We start from the raw sequence: 26,915 nt of genomic DNA on the forward strand, positions 1-26,915 counted from the left end.
CAGAAACAGATATGTGGACTCCGGTCCCCCTGGACTGAGAGAGCCAGCTCAACGATGCCATCGTTCCTCAGAGGGATCTACAGTTGATTAAGTGGCCTGTTGAGAGAGCGGCGCCAAACAAATACTGAAATGTGCAGAGCGACGGCTGATCAGGAGCCAGAGCTGGTTATCTACTCTGCGGTGCATTGCAGTAGCAATTTGAATAATATTTACCAGTGTTATTTCATATGTGTGTGTGCACTGGCCTGTGCTGTGTGGTACAGACTAAAGCTTTGATATTATAAAGTCAGTCACAGTGCGTTGTTCAATTCAAAAATCAGTTTTATGAGGTTAAATCGATTCTTGCTACTCATTTCCTTTAGTATAATTGTTTGTCATTGAGCTATAAAATGTATTCTGGTTAAAGTTTACTCTTTATAAAAGTTCAGACACAATTAATTCATGTTTTTAAACATTTTCTTTTTGCGATGGCTGGGACCCTTCCAGAGCGGTCAGGCTGTTTCTGGCATCACTTGGGCTGCTGACAGAGAAGAACCACGAGCACACGGATTTGCATTTCTTACAGTGTGAAGAACACGTCGATAGCCATTAACATTTTCCTGAGTTGACTTAATTCCTGTCATATTCCCTTCTCAGCGCTGCAGGGTTGTTTTCCGTGGCGTGCCGTCCTTCTGCTGTCACACGCCGTGCCAAAATGGCAGACTGCGAATCTGTAGCCCCAGTGCGCTCTGGGAGCCGGGTGACAAGTCGTGTCAGCTGTGCCGTCTACCTGTCGTCGGGGAGCGGCCCGCTCTCCTTCCTCCTCCCTCTGGAAGCCGCGGTGCTCCCTCACCCGCTCCCTCCCGGCGGGGGCGACATGCCTCTGCAATGCCGAGGAGCCCCACAGCTATTCATCTCCATCTCCGCACCTTTTGGAGTTGGCAACATCCCCATTTCGCCGGTGATCCCTCAATCAACAGCTGAGTCCCCGGCTATCTGGCTGTCGCCGTGACAGTTGTATATTCTTACACGCTGGAATGGCAGTGAGTGAGTGAGGAGGTGAGTGAGTGTTGGATTTGTCAGTGTACCTCCATGTTTAGTCAGCGGCGAGGCCTTCGGGGGAACGGTATTATCGCAAATGTCACAAATCACCAAACAGCCACGACTGCTATCATGGAAGTGTAGCGTGTGTGTGTGTGTGTGTGTGTGTGTGTGTGTGTGTGTCGGCATATTAAGTAGCCGACAGTTTAACATGAGGTAGATTTGGTGTCACAATAACAAGAATCACATTCAAAACATTACAAACTGCAACTTAAAAACACATCTTTTTACGAAATGCAGTAACCGGTGCATATTTACAGTAAGACAATGGTAGCATGCGTTTCTTAGAAATGAAATCTAACTCAGTAAATTCAGTTAGAAGCCAGGAGCAGCAAATATAACCTTTGAGTGAATACTGCATAGTCAGGTTCTGAAATACTGGGATGTTCAAAGTTACTGTTGCTCAGGGAAAAGGGCCGACAGGAAACCAAAGAGGTGTTTTTTGCCACCAAGCGTCGGTTTGTTGGTTGTTTGTTTCTCTGTTTCTTTCTCAGCAGGAACACGCAACTACTACCTCATGTATTTCCAGGGAACTTGGTGCAAGGATGGAACAGGGGACAACAAAATTCAGACAAAGAAGTAAATCGAGGAACATTATTTTCCACTTTCTTTAATATTGCATTTGTTGTCATTTTCATCGATATCCGAGGGAATAATTCATGAATCTAATGTATTTATATTTATTAAATGCCGATATTTATGAGTGTGTGCAACTTGCCGTGCCCTTTCCGCTCTGAATCAACAGTGTTTATTAGATGTTGTGTTTGTAATGCTGAGATGTCACTCAGCGTCTGATCCGTTATAAGCAGCACTTAGCGCAATTAAAAGTTTACTCTCGTTTTAAACTGTAATTCAATAAATTACTTGAAACAAACTGACTGGGAAGCCCGTGTCTGAAATCCCAAATCTTTAAATTGCTTTGTTTTACGACTGCAGCTTGGGATTACCTGGAAACGTAATTGATGGAGTTGTTGTGTGTTGACTCAGACGCCGCCTCCGTATGACAGCGAGAACAATGAAGAGACTCATTTTCTAACTGTAACCCCCTCAGATTATCCTAATTATACACAATACTCCGACTCAGACTTTTGATGGTTAATCCCGCCTCTCCGTGTGACCGCATGCACCGGGAAGAGATCGCTGGAAAACCCCCCCGGTGTAGTATGAACATGCACAAAATCTTCTGTTTGTACAAACCCTGTGTACATGTACACTAAGAAAAGCCTCGCAAGGAGGGCAGGACTTTCCATTGAGTGGATTGTGGGTTTTTCCACGTATTACCCAGGTCCGCTGGATGCTCGTTTACACCTGGATCGTGCAGACAGGTTTCATACTCATTTTTTAGGAAGGTACAATTTTCCTGATATTCTCTCCATGCAGGGCACAACAACAGACCGCTTCTTTAAAGCAAATTAAATAAAAAGATTTGTGAAGTTTTCTAAATCCCCCGGAGTTCAACTGAAGGAAAAGTGGAAACACACTCTCTTAAAACCATCTGCTGCTTCACTGCTGCTGCGAAATACCGTCTTTTTTTTTTTTTACAGCGACTCTCTTTGTCCTGAAGAACATTATTCACACGTATATAGAACTCATTGAAACTTTGGGATATCAGCAAGGGAATTCCAATTAAACCGATCACAGATAGAGCCCCCCACACCTGCCTTGAGCTCATATGACTTTATAGAGACCTCCTCCACTTGACAGGAGAATCGTCTGGTGGGCAAATGGATCCTGTAAATGAGATGGAGAATTTACTGCGCTTACCTTGCACCCGTACCTTGATGTCGTAAACTTTTACGACGTGTTTTCCGCCGAGTACTTTTTAAGCACATCTTTACCAGACAGCACAGACGTAAATCACCTGCGTCCATAACTGAGGCCCCCGACAGCTCTGCTGAGAGTGATAGGAAGCTGCTTCCAGTTAGAACTGAAGCACAAGTGCTGGTGTCCAGTGTTCTGAAGTATGTTGTGTTTCTCCAGTTGCTTTTAGACACAGTCGAGTTAAATGTTCAGACAGACAAAAATGTCCTCCTCTAGGAATTTACATGGGTTTATTGATAAATAACAAATATACAGCTCATACGGTTCTCCTTGGTGTTTATGTTTAAGTATGTAAGATATTCAGCTTTATTTTCGGCTTGAATTTCATTCACTTACCGTTAAATGGAAAATTCAGTTTTTGGACATGCTTGAACACGACAAAACTATTTCCGAACCTCTGAATTTGTGTTCATGTGTTCATGTGTTGTATTTTCCAGAAACGATTGTCTTGTTTGACTTTTTGACATTCTTACTGAAACGGTGTTCGAATGTGAAATATTGTGCAGAGACGTAAACTGAAGGATAAAACTACAATTTTAGCCAAGCCGATGAAAACCCGTATTAGATATGGAGGTAAAAAAGTGCAAAACTATCATAATTTGGCAACGTAATAGTTATATTGTTAATTTATGAATATAGTTAATATATATGAAAGTAAAACTGTGTATAGGTTTAGAAAGACAGCAATGTAATAGTCACAGACATATATACAAAATCATTCTTTGTAAATTAAGTGCTTTATAAGAAGAAAGTATCCTGCAGTTGAGGTCACAACCTTTCCTTTAACAGATGAAAATCCTAAATCAATATTTCTTTCATGGAGCTTTTTTATTAGTTGTAACAAAAAATGTATTCCTGAAATTTAAAGATGACATTTTTTATAAATCTGGGCAAATAAAAGAAAATGCCAGTATTGATCAATTCCAATAATATGAACATTAGGTAAAAGCATATTGGTCAGAACAAAGAACTCAAACCTCCAATGGAGACACAGACACACACACACACACACAAACACAAACACACACAGGCACCATTGAAAAATGTTGCAGCATAAAGAAGTCTGGCAGTAAACATGTTTTAATTAAGCTTATATGTTCTGGATCTCAGTCTAAACTCATTTTCATTTTGAAAACTGCACAGCTTCAAACTCTGAGTAAAGACTCTGTTAATTAAAGAAATATTGTGGATGAGAGAAAATATCTTTGCAGAAAGAAAAGAAAAAGCCACGGAGGGAGATGCTCATGGGAAATTATTGGTTTTAAGTTAATACGTTGTTTTTACTCTTCGCAGAATGAAAAGAGGATTCCGGGGCTTCCAGCGAAAAACAAACAAAATGTCCAAATGAACCGAGGAGCGAGGACGAGCTCTTTGAAAGGAAATCAACGCCACACATGGTCAGAACCAAACAAAGTTCAGACGTAGTGTCAGTGGTGTTTGTGCACATGCAGTGACTTTAATCACAAAAGGGCTTGTCAGAGATAAAATGTTCTGGAGGAGTCCCCGACCCCCTCGTGCTAATCAAGATAAATAGCTTCTACTGTATCAAGTTCAACAGGCTCCGTTTAATGCGGCTCTAATATTCCTCTCTTATCTGAGCGGAGCCGCGCTATTAAAACAAATTGTGAACATGAAGGTTTGGATAAAATGTAAAAGCCCGAAGCAGCCGCGTGATTAATGTGGAGACAGTTGGCAGATAAGAGAAAAAGACTAATGGCTGCGAGAGGCTGCCAGTTCCACAGCAGCCCGGCAGTCGAGGGCAACACAGGGAGGGATTCTATAACCTGAGCAGCTTTTATTTCTTTGAAAAAACATGAGAAATGTGATGGGAATTATTGACGTGAGGAAAAATGCACTTTGACACACATTTAATTCAAAAGAAAATGGAATGAAACGTTTTATTTTATTTTAACTTTTTGTGCAAGTCTCATTTGAAAACTCTCAAAAACAAATAAAAAACGTCTTGCAACTAAATCTGCAGCCAATTATAAGAAACTGTGTGAAGAAAATAACACGTAATTAACCAATAATTACAATTTCCCACAACCTGTTAGAATTTAGTTTTTCATGTCGCAGCATATTCCCTCTCGACACTATGACCATCAGTGTGCTTGTATTAAAGCGACAATTGTGGTCTAATGTTTGAATAACATTTTGAATTTTACTTTTTGAAATGTATTTTTGAAATTGTCTGATCTGTATAAAATGGTAGAAACACATTGATTTAGCACTGAAATGTCTAAATGCCATTAGACACTGGAACTATGTAGGACCCTGTTTGGAACTAAAATGTGAAAATCTACTTAAAACCCATGATGCTTCAAAATACACAATATTATGAATTACTAATTTACAATTACAAATCTGTGATAATTGTATTTACAAGAAAAGCAATTAGAGCAAATGTATTGTTGTGGTAGTACAAGTGGTAAAAACTTAAAATCTAGTAAAACAAACAAAAATAAGTAGTTAAGTATAAATTATTATAATGTTATAAGAAATGTGTGATCCATCTTAGAATTATAAAATGCAGGATGATTCCTGTTTGAGAAAGAAAATCTCACAGTCTGATCTGTCCAGCTCTGGTAATTCTTCAGCTTTGTCTGATTCTGTGCAACACTGCGCCCCCAAGTGGAGACACAGCACCGCTGCAAGAGACCGCAAGTCCTCCCAAGATGAATTAATACACAACCAGTACTTTGTAGTTTCTGGGTTTGTAGAGCACGTGTCTGCAGAACTGTAGATTTTAGCTTTCTGACAAAAAGAACCACATCAGGTAGATCTCTCTCCCTCGATTCCTCCTGACGTCACCAGTGTTTCAATGAGCAATTACTGCAACTGATAAGGAACAACTCTAAGTTCAGTCTCTCCTGAAAACAGCCCAATTAGCAGAGTGAGCGCTGATCCTGCTGCCACTGGTCTGGAGCCTGAGGATGCAGAGATGATAAAATCAATAAACCGACCACCTCACCCTCAAATTAGAGCTACATATGTCTTATTTGCTGCTACACGACATACTGGCTGCATGTACTGAATATTTGCTCTATCCCCTCTGCACGTAAGACAGTAATTCTTTATCAAACACCTTTATGTGAAACGGTCCTGTGTCCTTCCACTTTGCAAAACTTTGCTGTGTGTTGCTTGCTGGCATTAAGGCTTATTCTCCTTTTAGGGAACTCGAGTCGTCCTTAATTCCCTGAAAAGCTGAGATGGAGCGGTGGCTGTGGGTGTTCCTGGTGCCCCTGCACTACAACAACTTGTCAGGGCAGGACAGAGTTCTGTGGGGTGGGTAAAGCTGCCTCCAGTGCCCCAGGGACCAGGGATTACCCTGCAGGGCCATTTGGCTGTTTCCAAACAGGTGAGGGAGCCAGGTTAGACATGACAGACTTTGTTGAGGTGTCCAGGGCTTAGTGGGATATTACTTTGAAAGCAACTTGGTGGGTGTTCCCCCCCGGTGCTCTCTGCCTGTCTTCTCCACGGTTGTTTGTTTGTCAGTCATTAGAGATGGAGCATTCTGCCCTGGTAGTGGTTCTTAATCCGAGTGGTAGTGATTACAGGGGCGGTCAATAGAAGCTAATTGTGTGCGCTGCGGAGTTAATAACACAAACGACAATCAGTCGGCATGAGGAAGTCGTTGTGTGTCGTGCTGCTTATTTCTCATTAAATCAGACGCAACACACGACTGCAACAATGCTTCGGACTTGTATTGGCGTTTGTTACTGGGCCCACGTCTCAAATATAAACCCGATCTAGCTTGTGTGTGCACTGTGCGCCTTAATAAAGTCCTAATCACTGGGAGGCATTGTTTATTTTCTGTTACACTGGCCCCGGGGCCACAAAAACCTAAACCCTCTGGCACTGTGGCTTTACCTCAAAGCCTTGTATATCCGCTAAATACCATCAGAGATCTGAGACTTTTCCTCGATTGTCCCCGTCTCTCAGTGGCGACCCGACTCGGCCTCTCTGGCTCCACTTTCTTTCATTAAGCTGAGTTGGCGACGCTCTCCCCTATCAAACTTAATGGAGCTGATTCCTCAGGGATTATTCACGGTTGTTCCGGCTCTGACGATTTCAATCCTCACCGTGTTTTTTATTTCCCTGCAAATAAAGGTTTGTTATTTAGGATTTGCAGCCGACTCTGTTGTTGCTTTAACTCGTCTGATTAAGAGCGAGAATTTGATGCTTAAAGATACAGAATGGATGTCGTGAAGCTGTCGCTGCAAAGCCACGGTTCTGTCGAAATAGAGGACATAAGCATTCGAATAAAAGATTTGATTAAACCCGCTCAACGCAAGCAAACATGGCAATCTGGTCTTTTTTTGTTGCACTGACTCTTTAAAAATGTCTGCGTATTTGCAGAAGCAAACAAATGTTTTTAAAAAGATTTGATAGTATTAGTTTGCAGTATTTATAATGTGATGCTGAGGATCTTGGTTATTGTGGATATCATCACCACCTAGTGGAGGTTGTTGTTTCTACAGCCACAGCAGCAGATGCTCCTCTGCTCTGAATGAAGTCCACAGGGTTAGTGCAGGAATTATTTAAAAATATAATATCTGGCCCCATATGTCACTTTGTGCGGTTCCCACAGCCTGGACGTCTCAATAAGGAGCAAATCATCCCGTCCCAATTATTATTGACTGTCACTGATATTCATATCAAGGCCAGATTTCCCCCGTTTGCTCAGGGAACATCCCATTCAAGCAAATGTGTTTGCTCAAACTCTCCAGACATGTGGGCTGAGGAATGAAATATCAAACAGGACAACTGTTTAATGGGATGCACGCACACTGGCTCAGCCACATGCACACACACACACACACAATGAGGCCTGCATTCAAATACACACACCTGCTGCATTTCACAGGCGGGCGAATAAATTCACATCTCAATTTCCTAAATGCTTATTAATACCTTGATCATGTCTGCTGAATGATCAATGACAGCACAGTGGGTTTTTACATTAATAATTTGCAAAGGAGTGAGAGAGTAGAGAGAGAGCGGGAGGAGCAGAAGATGTGTCCTGTTGTGTTCTGGGACCGGGGGGGGAGGCTAGATTACCCAAGTGCCAGGGGAATCTAATGCAATTATGAGTGTTTGCTTACACCATGTGTCCCCTTCCGTCTGCGCAGGGGCATCGGGACTGCACCCGCCACCATCCTCCCATTCACTTCTCTTGTTTGTTTTCAGTATTTACACCACCACAACCCCCCCCCCCTTACCCCACTTTCCTTATACCCCCCCCCCCCCCCCCTCCTCTTTTGCCCCAGCCTTCAATAGCACTAATTAAAGTAAACCAATAAGGTTGGGGGGAGGTGCGGAAAACAAGAAGTGTTTGAAGACCAGATTGAACTCTACCGGTAACTCAGAAGTCAAAAGACACTGGGGGTGTGTTGGTGTGTGTGTGTGTGTATTGTGTGTATGTGTGTGTGTGTGCAAAATATACATTATTTATAATGCAAGAAAGACGGTCACATAGGGAGAGAGCAGGTTTGTTTAAGAGATTAGCAGTGGCCTGCTTATTAGCTTTAGCTCACATTCTCACTCATTTGCCTTTTCTCCAACACTCCCAGGCCAGAAGTAACCAGATCATTGATTTAAACCTATTGTGACTTGTTCTCTTTAAGTTTTCATCTTATTTATGGCTCCACGTGATGGAGAGATAGATTGAGAGATGATAGAGAGATAGAGAGATAGAAAGATATATGGAGAGATAGTTGTAGATAGAGATGGAGTGATGTAGAGATGTAGGGATGTAGAGATGGAAAGATGGATAGATAGATAGATAGATAGATAGATAGATAGATAGATAGATAGATAGATAGATAGATAGATAGATAGATAGATAGATAGATAGATAGATAGATAGTAATATAATAGAATAGAGATAGATAGAATAGTATAGTATATAGATGAATAGAATAGATAAGATAAGATAAGATGTCATTATATTTTACTATGATATGCTGCTGCCCTGTGCACCACCTACCAGGGCAGTCGTAGAGTGACTTTCTTATTTTGCAGACGCCCTGGGACACGGATGACATTTAATTTTGTGTGTGTTTAGTGCCGGGGACGATATTAAGCTAATCTGCCGTTGCTGCTGTTTGCTCTCGGGGATTTGGGAAGTAAAGGCAAACACGGAGCACACACCGCGACTCCGGCTCAGACGAGGGGGCAACACGGAGACTTTTGGTCAAACGACGGCGGCGGCGGCGGCGGAGCTGTTGGTCCTCTCAGTGTGAGGCTGTGAGGACCCCCCCCCCCCTTCAGGATTACATATTTGATGTTAAATCCATCGCTGGAGCTCACATTTTTCTTGGCTGCAAAGTTGACCTTAAAAATCCTAAGAACTAACTTCCCAAGACATTTTCCTGCTAACAAAATATAACAAGAGATGAGGGAAGCATAAAGTAATAAGCACATGGATTACAAAATGAGTATATGTTGTTAAAACTATGGAGTCAGTGACTGTTGGACCCTGAACAGTGTTTTATATTTAAACTTGTTCTGAACCAACAACACAAATGCACCCTGTAGTGGATCGCACAACATAACTCAACAATAGCTGCAAGGTATTTTATATTATTTAGTGCATATGCCCTTGTACATTGATACACACACATACATAATACATTGTATACAGTATAGTATTAGCTTTCAACTGGTGTAGGCTGTATCTCATACACATTCATGTACCATGGATACCCCGAAGGGACCAATAAAGTTGTCTCTCTTATCTATTTATTGATTATTAATTTCCTACTTATTAGTCAAGTGCTTTTTGCTGATTATATAAACCTCTTGAGGCGATCCTAGACCGGTGTAGAATAATTGAATCACTCTTTATCATTCTGTATATTTCCCTCTACAGCCAGGATATACTTAAAATACACTTAAAATATACTTAGATGTAAATTCACCATTAGTCACATGATCCCGGGGATGAGTAATGAGCCCCGGCTGCTACAATAGATCATTTCAGGTTTCTTTTTTTTGCTTTTCACCACAATAACCAGCCAAACAAAAGTGTTTTAACTGTGTTCAGTCTGAAGTGTATTTTTGGGGACTGGGCCAATCCTTCTGTGGCCTGGCAGCGGGCCGGTGGGGGGGGGGGGCAGTGATTGAGGAGACTCATCTCAGGACAACAGTGAGTTGTCGGGGAGGAGATGGAAGAAAACACAATGATGTGCTTCACCATGGCTGTTTCACCAGGTAACGATGACTCACTCGTTCGGTTTTTATTGACCCACCAAACCTTGAAAACACATTTGAACCAACAATGGAAGATACTGTACATCAAGCACGACCGTTATGTGTGTAAATAATCTGACAATGTCCACAATCTTCTTCAGAGTCACACAACAATTGTGAAATCATTTTCTCTATTTCTCTATAGCGTTCTGGTTCTCTGTTTGTCTGTCAGCAGGATTAAAACTCAAAAACTGCTAAACCAATTTCCCTGACATTCGGTGGAGGGGTGGAGCAATCGCTCAAGGGAGATCCCATGACATTTTGGGTCAGATCTGGATAAATGGGTGGATGCAGGAACTCATTTTCACAATCTTAAACATGGCCAGATAGGGCGTTAGCCTTGGTGGAGGTATGTGCTCTCTGAGTGTCCTTGTGGTTGAAATAGTAATAGAAGTCATATAATTTCTGTCTGATACTGAGTAAGTGAAATACTTTTCTGTCTTCATTAAAATCTGTATTATTGTGACTCTTTATATTAAGAATTAAAACTAAATAGAAGCACAATATTTTCAGCAACTGCTCCAAAATGAAACTACAAGGATTTTAACTGAAACTAGCATGATAATACATTTGTCATATTAAGAATCACTTTCACGACTTTCAACTGTTTCACGAATACTATTTAAATTTAATTAATTTGACTTTTTGAATCATAATTATCTTTTTACAGGGAGTTTTAGCTGATTTTTTAAAAATATATTATATATTATATTCGATGGACTATATCATACAATTTTATTAAATTCTTGTTGTTTTATGTTTGTAGAATTGTTCTATAGACGATGACAAACAGCAATTTCACACCAATTATATTCTCACAATCACACAAAACAATAGCTTCATAAACATTCCCAGGAAGCAGCCGAGCCCGCGTGGCTGTGTGAAACGGAGGCGATGCAAACCGAGCAGGTTTGGGAGGTCGCTAAATCTCCCACTACTTTCCTCCTGCTTGTGAACTTCTTCCCAGGGATTAGGGGGTAAACACACAGGGTCTGAGAGGAATATATCCCCCTATCTCCAGCCCACAACCACATGAAGTGATGCTGTTGACTCAATGTTGGCACGTTGGGGGGGGGGAGGGTTGTTGTGCCAGACGGGGGCTAAGTCTGTGTTGGAGGAGTTCAAAAACCCAAATGATCAAAGATACAGTTATTGTCCTTTTTCTTACAGCTTCTATTATCAACATTTAAGTTTTATGAGTTATTTATTCACACAGACGATCTTACTGTGTGATTCTGCTAATTGAAAATCATGGTGTGTTGTTTACTTGCAATCAAAATATTAAATTGTGCGTTATCTTCTGCCATTTGTGGATTCACGACAGATTCAAAAGAAGTAAATCACGACTCCTTCCCACACATTCCCGCAGCGTTCTGTGTGACCAATGAGGGAGACGCCAAACAAAGGAGTGCCATGATAGCACCTTAGCGCTAATCTCTCAATTACTACTTTACTGCTGCTGTCAGACAAAACACAACAAAAGCTTAGAGCTGTCACGCATATCACTCTGTATGTGTGTGCTTGTGTGTCTCTTTGGTAATAGCCACGTACAGTCGGTGTAATCCCGTTCTTTGTTGTCTATTTCTGTTGCAACCAAACTGTAAAACACAGACACAATGTGACACAATGCACAACACAATCAGAGAAACATGATAAAGTCATTATGAGTTTGGTATTTCACTGAAGTCTCTGACGTGTGAGACAATGGACTTATACAAATAATATTTCTAAGTGTAACGCATCAATTGTAGCCAAACAAATCATAAAAAAAGTTTTATGGACTTTATTTTGAAAGTTCCCATTGACTACTACCAGAGGATTTCTAAAGTGCAATTTTATTGCTACTTTAGTCCATTAAACCAACTTTAAGGCCATTTGTAATGGATTATTGATTCTAATCAGGCCAAGAGAGTGGCAGATTTATTCAGAATTCCATAAAAAGTCCACATGTTGGAAATAAATCTCTGTTGATAGAGACACACAACAGATGTATCACTGCACAACGCTCTAACGCAGCGGAAAACACACTATCCCTCCAAGACACCAGGCACTGTGACTGCACCGTCCCCCACTCCAAGCCCAGTAAACTCCACTGACACAGAAGCTAAAGCTAACCGTGTCAAAGAAAGACCAGGGATGTCACAGGCATTGCCCGACATTAGCCGTATAATGGCCGGGATTTGCGGATAAAACAGGGGCCTCACTTTGACAGTCTTTAGTGACTTAAGTGGGTCATTCTTCCATAGCCACCGGGGCTGTACACTATATCCATCCCTCCATCTCTCTCTCTCTCTGCCTATCTGACTACGTCTCTCTCAGACGTGCTTTTCCTCTGGTTCCTCTCTCACGTGTTTCCTCGGGACTGATTCATGTTTTATATTTATGATGTTCTACAGGACTTTAACCAGCTAATGTGACAGCACGGTCACGTTATCTTACACACAAACAGAATGTAAATCCTGCCATGGGCTCAGGATTATAATAACCACATACCTGGTTTTGGGACAGGCCTTTATTTTCATTCACATTCAAGTGTCCATTAAATCATGAGGAAGAGACAGTTTGCACAATACAAGGGCCCTGAAACAGAAATGGAATCCAGCCATAATGATTATTTTCACCACTTTATTCATGACCAATCACAGCTACACTTAGGGGCAAAAAGCTGACAATGTAGAATATAACTTTCTGGCTGTATTCATGTTTTTTAAGTGTTATAAACTTTACAGTTCAAATCACATTTACCCTTCACACACACACACTCATACAGCAACTCTATACACAGCAGCTTTCAGTCACCATTCATTGTTGGCACAGCAGTCAGAGGTCACTTGGGTCAGCATCCTGCCCAAGGACACTTCAGAATGCAGACAGAAGGATACAGGGGATTGAACTACCGACCATCTGGTTAGTGGACAACCCTCTTTTACGTCCTGAGCCACATCTGTCTGGAGTATCTTACAGAAATATAATGATGTGAAAAGGTGCGTAAGACTTGAAGAAACACTGTGAACATTAGGAAACCAGTTTACAGATTACACTTCAGTCAATAAATGAGTTTCCCTTGATGCTTTGCTGGAAAACATCCAGAATGAAAATGTCAATCCATCTATTAAAGGTATTAAATAAAGCTAAAATAGATTAAATAGTTACCCTGCACTGCAAAACATATATAGAATAATTACATTATGATAACCAGTGTAAAACCATTCAATAGGGACAGTATGATATAGTTTCTAATATATAATCTGCATGCACCGGTTGAATCCGAGTGGCACCAACTCCCATTTAAAAAATGAAAGAGGCGTTTTATAACTTTTGGATTCTGACTATAAAACAGTCTTTGTTTGAACAGGGTGTTTCCCACCCACTGCTTCTATGCTCTCATCATCTCCAGCATGCAGTCATCTGTCTGTCACACGGGAATATAGCTTAATAAATAAAGCAGAATCTCTTGATCCCAATTTAAATATTGTGAAAGGCAAGGCGGGAGTTTTTCATGCCCTTACTTTTGTGATGGCATTTACCTCATCTGGCATTTCTGTTGTTTGTCAATTATCTTCATGAGGTCTGAAAGAGGTGTCAACGTGAAGTGATGACAGCAAAACGATGGTGAGGGGGGGTGTGGAAGCCACTAAAGGCAAATTAAGATTGGTCTCCATCTTTGTCTTCCTATCCCCGAAGATATCTGCAGAAAAAGCTGCACAGACAAATGTGAAGCATGACAACACGGACAGTTCCTGAAATGTGTGCAATGCTGCGGTTGTAATTCATGTAGCATGTCCTCCCTGTATCAGTTGCACAATGCTGTGACAATTCCAGAGGTTGTAGAGTTCAACCGCAAAGAGAAGAAAAAAAGAAGAGCCGGTGGGAGACTTATGGTCGTCGCTCTGGATGGCTTTCTTACAGACGAGGCAGACATTTAAACACATGTCCCCAAGAAAGCCTTATAAATCTGCGAGCATGTCCAACAGTCAGAGATGCGGTGGCCAGTCACGTAACCACCTGTCAGAACCCGTCTCCCCATTTCTCTTGATCTCCTCTCTGTAATCTCTCTCCGCTTCTTAGCTCGCTGCTTTTAATTCTCAAAAACTTTCTTACATTCGAGATTCCTTGGGAGGAAGAAGAAGACGAAGAAGAGGGGGTGGAGGTCCGGGGGTCTAAGATTCATAATCTGTGATTGATAGCACACAGCCAGAGACCAACATTAGGAGGAAGAGCACCAATTTATTTTCCATTTTAAATAAAGATGGAAAAGCAGGGGGAGCTGCCAAGGGCATTTGAATGGAACTTCAATAAAACAAATTCCTCTGGCAGCTATTTCAGGTCTTCACCGAGAGGAGCTGAAACCTTCACAAAACAACCTTTTGTCTTCTGCCCTGACAGCACACCGCTGTTATTTCAGCCCTGCTCCGCGACTCCCCATTAAATCAATATATAACATTACCAAGGACGAAATCTGGTACGGCCGACCACATGAAGCAGATTCTTCACAATGGCCGATGACAGATTCGGCCATTTGGTTCCTGGGTCTCTCGCTCCATCTTCTACTCAAGGGTATTTAATTCCAACTATCACACGTGTGACAGATGTACAGATTTGTCTTGTTGTTACTTTATATTTATACACACACTCCTGCTATACACTCTACATGTATATATATATATATTACTGTACTATCATATATATATATACTGCTGTGTTTGTTATTAAATTCTCTTATCATGTTGCAGAAATTCACTTAATCTTCTCTGTGTTCATCAAATTTGTGATAAACAAAACTATAGAATTGGATGTGGACATAATTATTTTTATTAACAGGTAAAACAATGAATGTTTTAATAAGTTGAACTTACTATAAAGGCTTTTACATGACATAAGACTGCCATCTAGTGGCCAAAGTGCTTACTTGCCACAAAGTCAATTATGGATAAATATTATCAGTACCTTTGAAGAAAAAGATAATTTACTATGGCAGAGTTGCTTGTAAAATACTAAAATAGTTACCATAGTCGCAACCGTGAGCATCAACCTCGCTTCTTGTTAAATGTTAAAAGAGTCTCACAGACTGAGGACAGCGCGGATGCTGAGGACAAAGAATTAGGACAAATATTAGGATAACTGCACTCTCAGGTCTGCTCTACACAACAACAGGGAAACAGCAACAATTAGACACTTAATCAATAACACAGAATATCAACTATTTTGTTGTATCTACCTTCTCTAATGTTAGTTGATGGTTCCCTTAGTTTCCTATAATCCTACAATTGTAAATCAAAGGTCTTTGGGTTTTAAAAGTTTGTTCAGTCAAAAAATTTGTTATTTATAGATAATATAGCTAATAAACACTTTACATTTACAGACACACATACAAATATTCCTGAATCATGACTTGTTTGCACTTGTTTGTCCCGGTCTTGCTCCATCTTGTATAAACTCCCACAATGAAGGTTTTGTAGCTTTGTGGTTATCAAACACGATACTGTATGTTACAGCCACTTCACGATAGAGAGTCTGGCCGAGGGGCCCCTGGCATCAGGCCCCTGTGCCCCTCAGCCTCACAGAGATTCGTCCATGAAAATGATGTGTCATTGTGTGTTCATAGTATTTTGAAAAGACAGCAACTGGAGCATTTCGACAAATGAATACTAGAGTCAGTAACTGTATTTGGGAGTCGTACTATATTTAAGTCCAACACTATCCTGATTCCTTAACCATGAAAAAGTCATTTGGCTGAGTTTGTTGTCCTCACGTAGGTTAAAAGTCCCAATAACGTGACTATGTGAACATAAGGAGACACACACACACACACATAAAAGACATCATCCACAAATGAATCGTGTCGTATCTTTTCCCACTTTTCAGAAGGTCAAAGGCCACATTGATTTGATCCAGAGGGAGGTTGTGGGTTATGAACTCGTCCACAACACTTGTTCATGTAGTCGTCCACCAGTTTGGGCACATCCTCCACGCTCTTCCAACCTGTACAAGAGGAAAACGAGACCCTCGTGAGCAGGGGCGGACTGGCCATCGGGAATACCGGGGACATCCCCGGTGGGCCGATGGCCGAAAATATAAATCCAACGGCCCATCACTATGATGTACCGGCCCACGCCCATCATCGCATCAGCCCTACAATGGTTGAAACAGCGGCACAAGCGTAATTTTCTCCAAGAGCTATACCTATTTATCTGCACTGACTGCATTTATACTGCTACTCGCAATCGGTCTTCACACTCATGGTGACTATTTTTCGATTTTTTTTTAAGTGTCTTTTAATATGTGTTTTACAGACTTCGGAAGTCCAAAGTAAGAAAAGATCTCCACCTTATTAATAAACACCTCTAAATTGGTTCTTACACAGCCGAAGTGTAGAGAATTTGGATTTGCATACATACACGCAACGCGGCACCCAGTTATACGCATGCGCACCGCCGTGTATTGAGTGGGCCGGTCTGACAGAAACTCCCGGGCCACTTTTTTCCCCCAGTCCGCCCCTGCTCGTGAGTCCTCAAGAAACGCGAATGAAACGAGCTGCAAATAAATCAATTCATTCTTACTGACAATATATATGTCAAGGCAAGGGTCCAAATATCTCAAGTGTTGGACAAGGCCTCAGACTACAGAGGGTGGATTTCTCCATCATGCCAATTACCTTGAATTGCTGCCGAAGCATTAAGATAACTCCCGTCAAAAGTTAGTCCCCTTCAAGGTGCGTTCCATCAGCAGCTTATCAACCTCATTGCCTCTCTCTCCGTCCACCCTGCGATCACACAGGTGCCCCAGGAATCTCTTGTAGACTCAAGCGCAGCAGTCTAGTACTACCTGTCAAAATACATGTCCCCAGATACTGGTGAAACTGGAGTGTGTAGTTGTCCAGCATCCACCATGACAGCTGGACTCCCCACACACTCCAGAGCGTAGTCGACCCCTCCGTCTGTCATCTCTGCCAAGACCTCCTGGATGGGCTTGCTGTGATCTCTGGGGTCCACACATTCGGCGCCCAGTCCGACGGCGCCGAGCCCGAACACGGCACACCAGGAATCTTTTTCAACCTGGATGGACGTAGTGTGGGAGTCAACTCAGCCATGACGTCTGTAAACCAGTTTTAATGTTGTGACAGATTGGTGCACAGGCTACAATACGACTTTGATTTCATTGTTCTCCATTGACACATTTTATTATCATGTAAGCCTGCTTTTAATCAACCTCGGCTTTTAACCGTGTTGGCTTTTATTCATAGTCTGTCAAAGACTTTCCCTTTTAAAATTAGTGTTTAAATGAAACACACTTCTATCATTATCATATCCAACAATCAAATTGAATTTCACTCTCCTCTCGCCACACTTACATTTTCCATTAGCTGGAGTGTTTTGAAAGAAAAAAGGTTCTTATCAGGCTCCCGTGAACGCTCTGTCGCTGCTTTAGTTTCATTCACTGAACCGCTGTGTTTTCAGTTAAATGTTCATACTCAGTCTTTTTAATATTCAAAACATATTTGATCACTCCATGTTTCTACATATTGGTTTTAAAAGTGAAATTCTAATCATCTGTATCTCCACAAAACTTTGGGATTACTTATTTCAACATATAAGAACTATGATAAAAACAAAAGGTGTGGAATATTGAACTTCTCAATTCCTTTTAACCTCATTGAATGCACTTGTATGACGTTACATGCACCAATACTGTAATGCACTTCAGCTCGAGTTTAACTCTCTTTATATTATATATATTTGTATATTGTAGTTTGTACAGTGCACCAACCACACCAAGGCAATTTCCTGTATGTGCAAATATACATGAAAATAAAAAGAATTCTGATTCTGATTCTGATTCTGATGAGGCTAAATAAAACTTCACACTCAGTCAGATGTAGTTTTACAAATCATATGTTTATTTACAGTCTGTGGAGGATACTCAAAGCAACAAAATGACATAATGAACTTTGTTTAATTTATTAGACAACATGGGATTATTGTGTACTTGATGTTTGTTTTCTTACCTGACCTGTCGTGGACATTGTTTGTTCAATTTCCTGCAAATCAAAAAAATCAATTATTTATAAAAAAAATATTTTCATCTGCATTCAACCAACATTGCGTCTCGTTATAGCTTGAAAAGGTCGTTGTGGTTTTAAGTTCAAAATAAACAAAGCGTAAACTAAACTTCCGGTTCATGAAGCACGACGAGGCAGCGGCAGGGGTTTACGACAATTCACGACACTTAACCTACACTTTACGGCAGGCAGTTTGGCCACACGTGTTGTCATCGCGTGGAGTAAATAGCTGCGGCTCAACGAGAAAAGTTGTGAGTGTTTTTTATATTTATTTTGTGGTTTTTAATCTATTTTTTGCGTGATATTTGTTTATTAATACTATTGCAGTATTGTACGTAGAACTGAGCGCACACCGCATTGGTTTGTGGGAGAAAACGCGGATGTGATTCTGTAGTTTGAATGACCGAGTCGCGTTAGCATGTTAGCAAGAGCAAGTTGTTTGGTGCTTACTACCCCTGCTGCCTGTTAGCTTCTCTAGCTTACAGCTAACTCGTGTGTCTCTCTCCCTTTCTCCGTCGCAGAGGACATGTCTTTCAGAGGAGGCGGTGGACGAGGCGGCCGAGGAGGAGGTGGAGGTTTTAACCGTGGTGGAGGAGGCCGAGGAGGGTTCGGTGGAGGCCGAGGTGGAGGAGGTAGAGGAGGCTTCGGTGGAGGCAGAGGAGGCAGAGGCGGAGGAGGAGGCTGGCAGGACTACGGTCCCCCGGAATACGTCGTGGGTAAGATCATCGAAAAGCTGTGGGGAAAACCTGGTGCAGGGGGGGATGTGTGACGTTTGAGACTGAAATATATCTGCTGTATAATAATAAACATTATCACAAACTATATATGATCTTCAGAAGTGTACAAGTGGATTTCAAGTGACGGCACGTGATTGTTGTTAGTACATGTGCTCACCTGGGAACTGAGCTATGAGACAGGATGTGTGGTGATCACTTAATGTCATTTCTTTGTTTATTTGCCAGCCTGGACATTATTTTTTAATCAACAGCAAATCGAGCCAGTTACCCAGTTTATAAAAAGGTATCCTAGAGTTTAAATAAAATGATTTGTTATAGTCAACACACGCAAGCAATATACAGACTATTATTAAGACAGGTACAATATATATCAACTTACAACATCTGAAAAAACAAAGCACCACAGGTATAAAAAAAACAACTGTGACCAAATGCAGGAAAGCAGCAGAAGTCAGTTCAATGTGTGCACATCTGATTATCAATAATCGAGCTACCTTCTGGATTCATCATGAGCTCTCAGTCCTCACCATGGTAATTGATGCTGTACTGAGAACATCCATCTACAGAATCCTGACAGCTTTATAATTCAGGACAACAGGTTGGCTGATGTTAGGTTAGGTGGAGCTTGATAAGAAACAGATCCTGGGTATGTTTAACTTGCTTCACACTATGATGTGACTACCTGCTCATGTCTCAGGAACTGTTACCAACTTTAAACATGATTTACATGCAAGCTGTAGCAATGGCAGGCAACTTGTAACCTTTTGTTTAGTTTTAAAAGTGATGTGGGTTATTCCTTGAAATCTGCAGAGCTGCAGACATACAGAAAATGAACCTGGTTACTAATCATTTCATACAACTGAATGTGTTTCTATGTTTTTTTCTCTGTGCAGCTGTGGGAGAGTTCATGCATCCATGTGAAGATGATATTGTATGTAAGTGCACAACAGAGGAGAGCAAGGTTCCCTACTTCAATGCCCCTGTGTACCTGGAGAACAAGGAGCAGATCGGGAAGGTGGACGAGATCTTCGGCCAGCTCCGGGAATTTGTATCCTTTCTGTCAACATTTAAAAAAAATATATATATATATATATTTATGTGTGTATGTGTGCACTAAATAGAAAAGGTGATTTTTGTGTGGATAAATATCATTCTCGCCTTTTATTCCTTAACTCACCCTGCAGTATTTTTCAGTCAAACTCTCAGACAATATGAAGGCGGGTTCGTTTAAGAAACTTCAGAAGGTAAAAACTCAATGCCATATTTTAAAGTCATTCATTTGAATACTTGAAAGCATTTCAGTTTCTGTCAAACGATGTGTAATCTGCAACTCCTCTCTCAGTTTTATATAGATCCAATGAAGCTTCTCCCACTGCAGAGATTTCTTCCCAGGCCGCCGGGAGAGAAAGGGCCGCCGAGAGGAGGCAGAGGAGGAAGAGGTGGTGGCCGTGGAGGTAAAGCCTCCAAACTTAATGTCTCATTAATCCTGTCTCCTATTGTTAATGAATTCAGACCACTGGGCAGCGGTGGCCTAAAGGTTGAAGAAACAAGCTTGTGAACTGGCCAGATTTATGTGCTTTTATTAGGAGGTTCTTTTGAAAACTACACTGAATTAATAAAAGTTTCCAATAAGGCATGTTTTCCCCACTTGGGCCCTTAGTCTAAGTTTCACTGGGTTTAGGTTGAACATGAAAAACGATTTAGAACTAGGATCAGAGGAATGTTTTGAACAACTGCTCTGCCTTTGTGTTTCTATCAGGTGGATTTCGAGGGGGCCGTGGTGGAGGAGGATTTAGAGGCGGTGACCGTGGGGGCCGTGGTGGATTTGGCCGTGGTGGAGGAGGATTTAGAGGCGGTGACCGTGGTGGAGGAGGTTTCAGAGGAAGCAGAGGAGGTAGTAGTGGTGGACGTGGATTCAGAGGTTTGCCCCTTTTCATCATGCTTTATTATTTAAGTTGTGTTTCCTGCTGGGAGTTTGTGAATGTAGCCATGTTTTTGTCTATAACTTTTGCATTTATGTTTTTATTTTTGTCAACCTGTAGGTGCGAGGTGATCTGGTGGATCTTTTCATCCCTGTCTACACCTGCATCAGCAAAAAGACTGCATTCAGTACCAGTGTCTGGCCAGTTGGAGGCAATGTCCATATACTGATTCAATTTGTAGAACCTGTGGCTTTTCACATTTTTTTATTTTTGTACCAGTTTTGAAGATGTGATGAATCATCACGTTATTTAAAGGTGAAACATGACTGGGACCTTTTCGGCCTGTTGTGAAGGGTTCTAGGCTCCCTCTGCAAACAGGCACATCATTATCCTGTTCCTGATTGTGTTAAAGTGTTGTTCATGATTTCAGGAGTCACATTCACAAATTTCCCTGAATTACTTTTGTCAGATGTGGGGAAATGTGTGATGGGAAATGTACTTTGAGTGGAAGTTGAAATCATTTTAATGCTTATAATTTGTAAAATCTTAAACCTACTGTTTTGTTAAAGACCTTGATTAAAAGGTGCTTTGTAACTGTGTCTGTTTTATTTTCTCTGGTCTTAGAGGAATCATTGACATTGTGAAGCAGAATATAGTTGATGTTATACACTTTCAGAGCCCTGATCTAGTTCAGAGTTAAAATGAGTAATTAAGGTCATGGATCCTTAATTTAGACGTTAAGGGGTCTACTCTAACATTTATTTGCTGGAGTGCAGAAATATTATTGTGCTCAGTTAAGTCTGGGTTTAGATGATGACCATGATTTTGTCCAGTCAGTCAATGCAAAGGTTTAACATGGAATCTTAGAACATCCTGTTCGTACGCAAAACAAGTACTCGTCTGAATAGTAAGGTTTTATGAATAAATTGATTAATCAAGAAAATATCAGCATATTAAACCATGAAATTAAGTATAGAATTGCATACAACTTTGTTTAAATAATTCAAATTACAACACAGGCTGACTATTCATTAAATAAAATATACATAGTATTTCAATCAGAGTACATTTAAAGTACTATTTAAAACTATTTTCTCAAATAGGTACTTTTTATATAATTGCTCTGGTTATTTACATGACAACAATTTAATTATATTTTATAACTTGCGTGGAACAGCCAGGTGAAGTATATCCTGTGTGTACTACCACACAAATAAAAGTAAATAATGTAACACGTATTTAAGCAAATGGATATACGTGTATATTTTTTAAATTGCAAATGTTTTGTTAGAGCTTCTAGTTTAACCTATTTTTTTAACGATGTTTAAGAAATTCAGATTTATGAAGAAAATTAAATATATATCGATATATCAACTTCCTGTTTCCGCTGTGCCTACGTCACACGAGAAGAGGGTAGCTGCTTGTTCCTCTCTCTGATTGGTCCGCACCGTGGTTCCTTTACGGCCGCGCGCCTACTCCGCCCCCGCTCGCTGAAGGAAGGAACATGGAGACTACGGGAAAAGTGAGTTTCCTCCAACATCCTCAATAGAATCCTTTAGATGCATCAGTTCTGAATGTGTGTAGCGTTAATACAACATTTAATTCACACGTAGCCTTCACAACAACCAGGATTCCTTTCACCAGCCTGCAGCTGTTAGCGTGTGGTTGAATGAATAAGAACCAGGAGTCAGTGTTGAGTTACCCAACAGGGATCAGGATTCAGCCGCTCGTAACTGGTGTCTGCAAGTTGTTGCACATGTATAACATTGAACACGTGAAGTTACTGAAGCGCTCAAAGCAATAGGAAGTAGTGTGAGTGAGCCAGATTCTGCAGCCACGTCTCATCCACCTGCAAGAAAGCATTGAACTGCAGCGGTGAATCATTCCAGCCTTTGCATAAACCTGGACCAGGTTAAAACTAGGTCCCTTTGCAACGATCCCGGCCTGGTACAGAGCCTGCAGAGCTTTAATCCTTATGTGAGAGAGAAATACCAAAGTCCTGTGTTCTACCTTCTTCAGGTGATCAAGTGCAAGGCAGCTGTTGCCTGGGAACCTGGCAAACCTCTCTCCATTGAAGAGGTGGAGGTGGCGCCACCCAAGGCCCATGAAGTCCGCATCAAGGTAAACCAAGTCACTGAATCTAACTTTTTAAAGGTAAAAAATAAAAATAAACATGACTGCTGTAGCGCCACTCAAAGCGCTTCAAGGTACAGTGATTAAATTAGAAATTAAAGTGTAAAGATAAAACTCTAGGGCTTGATGATATCAAATAAAAACAAATTAATATCATTCGACTCTGATAAATATCCCGATAAATGTCACTTAATTATTCAAACATTTTAAGTTTAAAGACAAATTTGTGGCTCTTGTGGTCTTAAATTTATCGTTATCATCCGATAATGACAACACTTGAATAACAGCAAAACATTTGATGAAGCTGTTGAAGTCGTTCATTCATGTATTTGAACCTTTCCCCCTCAGCTCTTTGCCACAGGCGTGTGTCACACAGACGCCTACACCCTGAGCGGCAGTGACCCAGAGGGACTTTTTCCTGTGATCCTGGGCCACGAGGGCGCCGGGACGGTCGAGAGTGTCGGCGAGGGCGTCACCAAATTCAAGACAGGTAGGGAGCCACAGAGCCAAAATAATGAAAATGTAAATTGTTTGTGCACCAATAAGTCCTTATGTGTGATTTTGAATATTGGCATATCTCTTTGATAAAGGTGATACTGTCATTCCACTGTATGTGCCTCAGTGCGGGGAATGCAAATTCTGCAAAAATCCCAAGACCAACCTTTGCCAGAAAATTAGGTAACGTTGTCAGTTGTCGATTTATTTAACCTTGTGTTGGGGAAGACTTTTGCCTCAGTGGTGGATCTCACAGCCTCTGGAACCAAATCAATGCTCGATCACATTCAGCTTGAGCTTCTGTCTGACAAACATCATCATTCATCATTCGCACATCTTTTCCCCTGTGCCTCCCTCGTGCAGAGTTACCCAGGGCCAGGGTTTGCTCCCAGATGGCACCTCACGCTTCACGTGCAAGGGAAAGCAAGTGTTTCACTTCATGGGCACCAGCACCTTCACCGAGTACACAGTGGTGGCCGACATCTCCCTGGCCAAGGTGAACGAGAGCGCTCCGCTGGACAAGGTGTGCCTGCTTGGATGTGGCATCTCCACAGGATACGGTGCCGCTCTCAACACCGCCAAGGTGGGTGTCACAGGTTGACGGCAAAGCTGCTAGTCTGCCTCCCGACCAAAAAATAAAAAACAGTGAGTTGATGATTTGTTTTCTCTAAAGGGAGTTAAACACCACCGGGAAGATTCAACACATTGTATTGTTTAAAACTCTTTATGCAAAACATGTTTGTCGCAGAGTGCAGCCTCGAGGGATCGATGGAAAGGGGATTCAGAGGCTGTCACTGTTTCAAGGTTTCACTCTGAAATGGGTCACCCACATTAATCATGCAGATCTGATGTGAACTTGGGTTGTTGCCAGAGGCTTCGTTTCCTAGTTGGAAACAGACACTGATATAGTAAGAAATTTACTAACAACATATAAGATAATTTATTATTAGTCCTACAATAGGGAAAAGAACTGTGTTCCATCAGCAGAGGGGACAGTAAAGATGAGGAGTGTCTGTAAAAAAGTTATAAGTACAAATGCAATATAGATATTAGTAAATATTAAAATTTACTTTATAATGAGGGTTCCTAAGGTCATGAAAAACCTGGAATAGTCATGGAATTTTAAAATGTGTTTTTCCAGGCTTGGCAAAGTCATGCAAAACAATAAAATCCCAAAAGTTTTGGAAAAGTCATGTAAATTTGTTATATTCATATTTTCATGTCGTTCAGTTATGCTGAGTTTGAAAAAATGTATATGCTTTTAAAGAAAGAAATACGCTCAAAATATAGGCAGGCGCACTTGGATTTGTGTCATTTAAGGTATACTTTATGCCTTGGAATTCTCATTGTTAATTTAAATACTACATTTTGTCACTTTTTGGCGTATACACAGAGATTTCACAAAATGTTAGGTCATGGAAATTTGGTTTAAAGCTTTTGAAAAGTCATGGAAAAGTCTTGGAAATCCATTGGTCAAAATGTGTATGAACCCTGTATGACTCTATGTAATATAAGAAAAGCCAATTCTCTTTTCAGTAAATGTGAGCAGGTTACACTGACAGATTTGATTGTTTGTAATGTTTGGATTCTCACCTTGCTGCTTCATCCTCCCTCAGGTGGAGGCGGGTTCCACGTGCGCCGTGTTCGGTCTCGGAGCCGTCGGCTTGGCCGTCATCATGGGTTGCAAAGTGTCTGGGGCGACCAGGATCATCGGCGTGGACATCAACCCCACCAAGTTCGACAAAGCCAAGGAGTTCGGAGCCACCGAGTTCGTGAACCCCAAGGACCACAGCCGGCCCATCCAGGAGGTCCTGGTGGAGATGACTGACGGGGGCGTGGACTACTCCTTCGAGTGCATCGGAAATGTGCAAATCATGGTGTGACTTATTCCGTGTTCACATTTTATTAAGAGTGTGTAAAACATGCAGCCCAGTGCATGAGCTGCTTTCACTCTCTCAAGATGAATCTCTAGAGAAAACCCTGCTTTATTCTCACATGGACTCACTCTGACCGTCTCCCAGAGCTTTTACTAGAGGACTGACAGTTAAAACAACCAGAGAATGTCCCCTCGGTACATGTCCGACAGCAGCTGTAGATACAACAGACATGTAGATCACACTTCACAGTGTTCATGTATGATCTCAGCTCCATAGAAGAGCTGATGGAGATGTGTATGTGCTTCGTTGAAGTTGACAAGTGGCACAAGCAGCGTATAAATCACCATTTACAAGTGGGCAGGGCTTAGAGACCAGAAAATGACTTGTTCATTGTTTTAGAGAGCCGCTCTGGAGGCGTGCCACAAGGGATGGGGTGAGAGTGTCATCATTGGCGTAGCCGGAGCCGGACAGGAGATCTCGACCAGACCGTTCCAGCTGGTGACAGGCCGAGTGTGGAGGGGAACAGCCTTCGGAGGTGAGTGGTCCTGTTGGAGGATTTCTTGTTATAAACGGTGTGATGTGGTCGGGCAGCAGTTCCCGATGTCGGCAAGTTCAAACACTTTTGCATAATCTAACGTGAGACAGCAGACAATTCCAGAATGGAGTAAAAAAGCTATGTGCTCTCACTCCACTTTCATCAGGCTGAGTTTAAGCTTTCTTTTAATAATTTGACACAAAGATAGTAAATTGTCAATTTAATTTAATGAAAATGTCTACAAAGGGGACCGGTCATTTCAGTGTTTCATCAAGTAACTCTTGACCGGCTCTTTATTTTGTTTTCTGGGGAATAAGTGCTTCGCCCGCGGCCTTTTCAGTTGTTACATTAGTTTAATTTATATTGTTTAGTGATGTTAAATAGTAGCTGGTAAACAGATTTTCATATTCACCCCTCAGGCTGGAAGAGTGTGGAGAGCGTTCCTAAGCTGGTGGAAGACTACATGAACAAAAAACTCAAGGTGGATGAGTTTGTTTCCCACACTCTGCCCTTTGAGCAGATCAATAAGGGATTCGACCTCATGCACGCTGGAGAGAGGTGAGAAGAACGGCTCATTTACACAGTCGGCGCATGTTGGAACCATTGTTCTAAAATATGCTTCTTACGATTAGAACATTCACTTACGCATGTTTTGATTTGCTGTTCTGCTCACTCGTTCTTCATTAACCAGTCTACCACATCTTCTTCTATTCTCATTGCAGCATCCGCACAGTGCTGACCTTCTGAAGTGCCTACAGCATCGACTTCCTTCACCTCCGCCCTTTAGACAAACTTCTTCTATAGTCGCAGCACTTCATGTTTTTCTCTGCACTTGTTTGAAAAATAACATTGACTATGAGAAAACACATTTGTATTAACAGTAGAATACCTGTTGGATCCAAAGTGGTGCTATTAAAATCCTTTTGAAGGTGCATTTATTCTGCATGTTTTCTGTTGCTGCTCATTTACTGACTAAATTAAATGAAAACATTACATTTCTAT

At 41.4% G+C, this 26,915-nt stretch overlaps 2 protein-coding genes and 1 long non-coding RNA gene across 3 annotated transcripts; 2 read left to right on the forward strand and 1 right to left on the reverse strand.

Annotated features, from left to right (window-relative positions):
- Nucleotides 1-16,008: 16,008 nt before the first annotated feature.
- Nucleotides 16,009-18,261, reverse strand: LOC133959301 (uncharacterized). Its single transcript, XR_009921781.1, has 3 exons — nucleotides 18,161-18,261; nucleotides 16,811-17,210; nucleotides 16,009-16,137 (listed from the first exon to the last, which is right to left on the reverse strand). It is a non-coding gene; the product is annotated as an uncharacterized LOC133959301 (long non-coding RNA).
- An 86-nt stretch (nucleotides 18,262-18,347) lies between these two features.
- On the forward strand, nucleotides 18,348-21,467 carry gar1 (GAR1 homolog, ribonucleoprotein). The gene is made up of 7 exons (XM_062394421.1): nucleotides 18,348-18,465; nucleotides 18,736-18,930; nucleotides 19,845-19,999; nucleotides 20,136-20,195; nucleotides 20,294-20,405; nucleotides 20,711-20,872; nucleotides 20,994-21,467. The coding sequence occupies exons 2-7, from the start codon at nucleotides 18,741-18,743 to the stop codon at nucleotides 21,002-21,004; spliced, it is 690 nt and encodes a 229-aa protein (XP_062250405.1). The 5' UTR covers nucleotides 18,348-18,465; nucleotides 18,736-18,740; the 3' UTR covers nucleotides 21,005-21,467.
- Nucleotides 21,468-22,270: 803 nt separating this feature from the next.
- On the forward strand, nucleotides 22,271-26,845 carry LOC133959010 (alcohol dehydrogenase class-3). The gene is made up of 9 exons (XM_062394065.1): nucleotides 22,271-22,395; nucleotides 22,893-22,994; nucleotides 23,355-23,496; nucleotides 23,597-23,684; nucleotides 23,865-24,084; nucleotides 25,118-25,378; nucleotides 25,778-25,913; nucleotides 26,333-26,471; nucleotides 26,636-26,845. The coding sequence occupies exons 1-9, from the start codon at nucleotides 22,378-22,380 to the stop codon at nucleotides 26,658-26,660; spliced, it is 1,131 nt and encodes a 376-aa protein (XP_062250049.1). The 5' UTR covers nucleotides 22,271-22,377; the 3' UTR covers nucleotides 26,661-26,845.
- The last annotated feature ends 70 nt before the right edge of the window (nucleotides 26,846-26,915 follow it).

This window comes from Platichthys flesus, chromosome 8 (genome assembly GCF_949316205.1).
Source record: "Platichthys flesus chromosome 8, fPlaFle2.1, whole genome shotgun sequence".
Taxonomy (NCBI): domain Eukaryota; kingdom Metazoa; phylum Chordata; class Actinopteri; order Pleuronectiformes; family Pleuronectidae; genus Platichthys; species Platichthys flesus.

Excerpts from the sequence above, each read along its gene's own strand:
- gar1 (XM_062394421.1), top strand. The coding sequence starts at position 18,741 with ATGTCTTTCAGAGGAGGCGGTGGACGAGGCGGCCGAGGAGGAGGTGGA. Across the intron at positions 18,931-19,844 it reads TCCCCCGGAATACGTCGTGG|CTGTGGGAGAGTTCATGCAT; the intron begins GTAAGATCATCG and ends TTCTCTGTGCAG. Across the intron at positions 20,000-20,135 it reads TCGGCCAGCTCCGGGAATTT|TATTTTTCAGTCAAACTCTC; the intron begins GTATCCTTTCTG and ends CTCACCCTGCAG.
- LOC133959010 (XM_062394065.1), top strand. Across the intron at positions 24,085-25,117 it reads CCGCTCTCAACACCGCCAAG|GTGGAGGCGGGTTCCACGTG; the intron begins GTGGGTGTCACA and ends ATCCTCCCTCAG. Across the intron at positions 26,472-26,635 it reads CTCATGCACGCTGGAGAGAG|CATCCGCACAGTGCTGACCT; the intron begins GTGAGAAGAACG and ends TTCTCATTGCAG.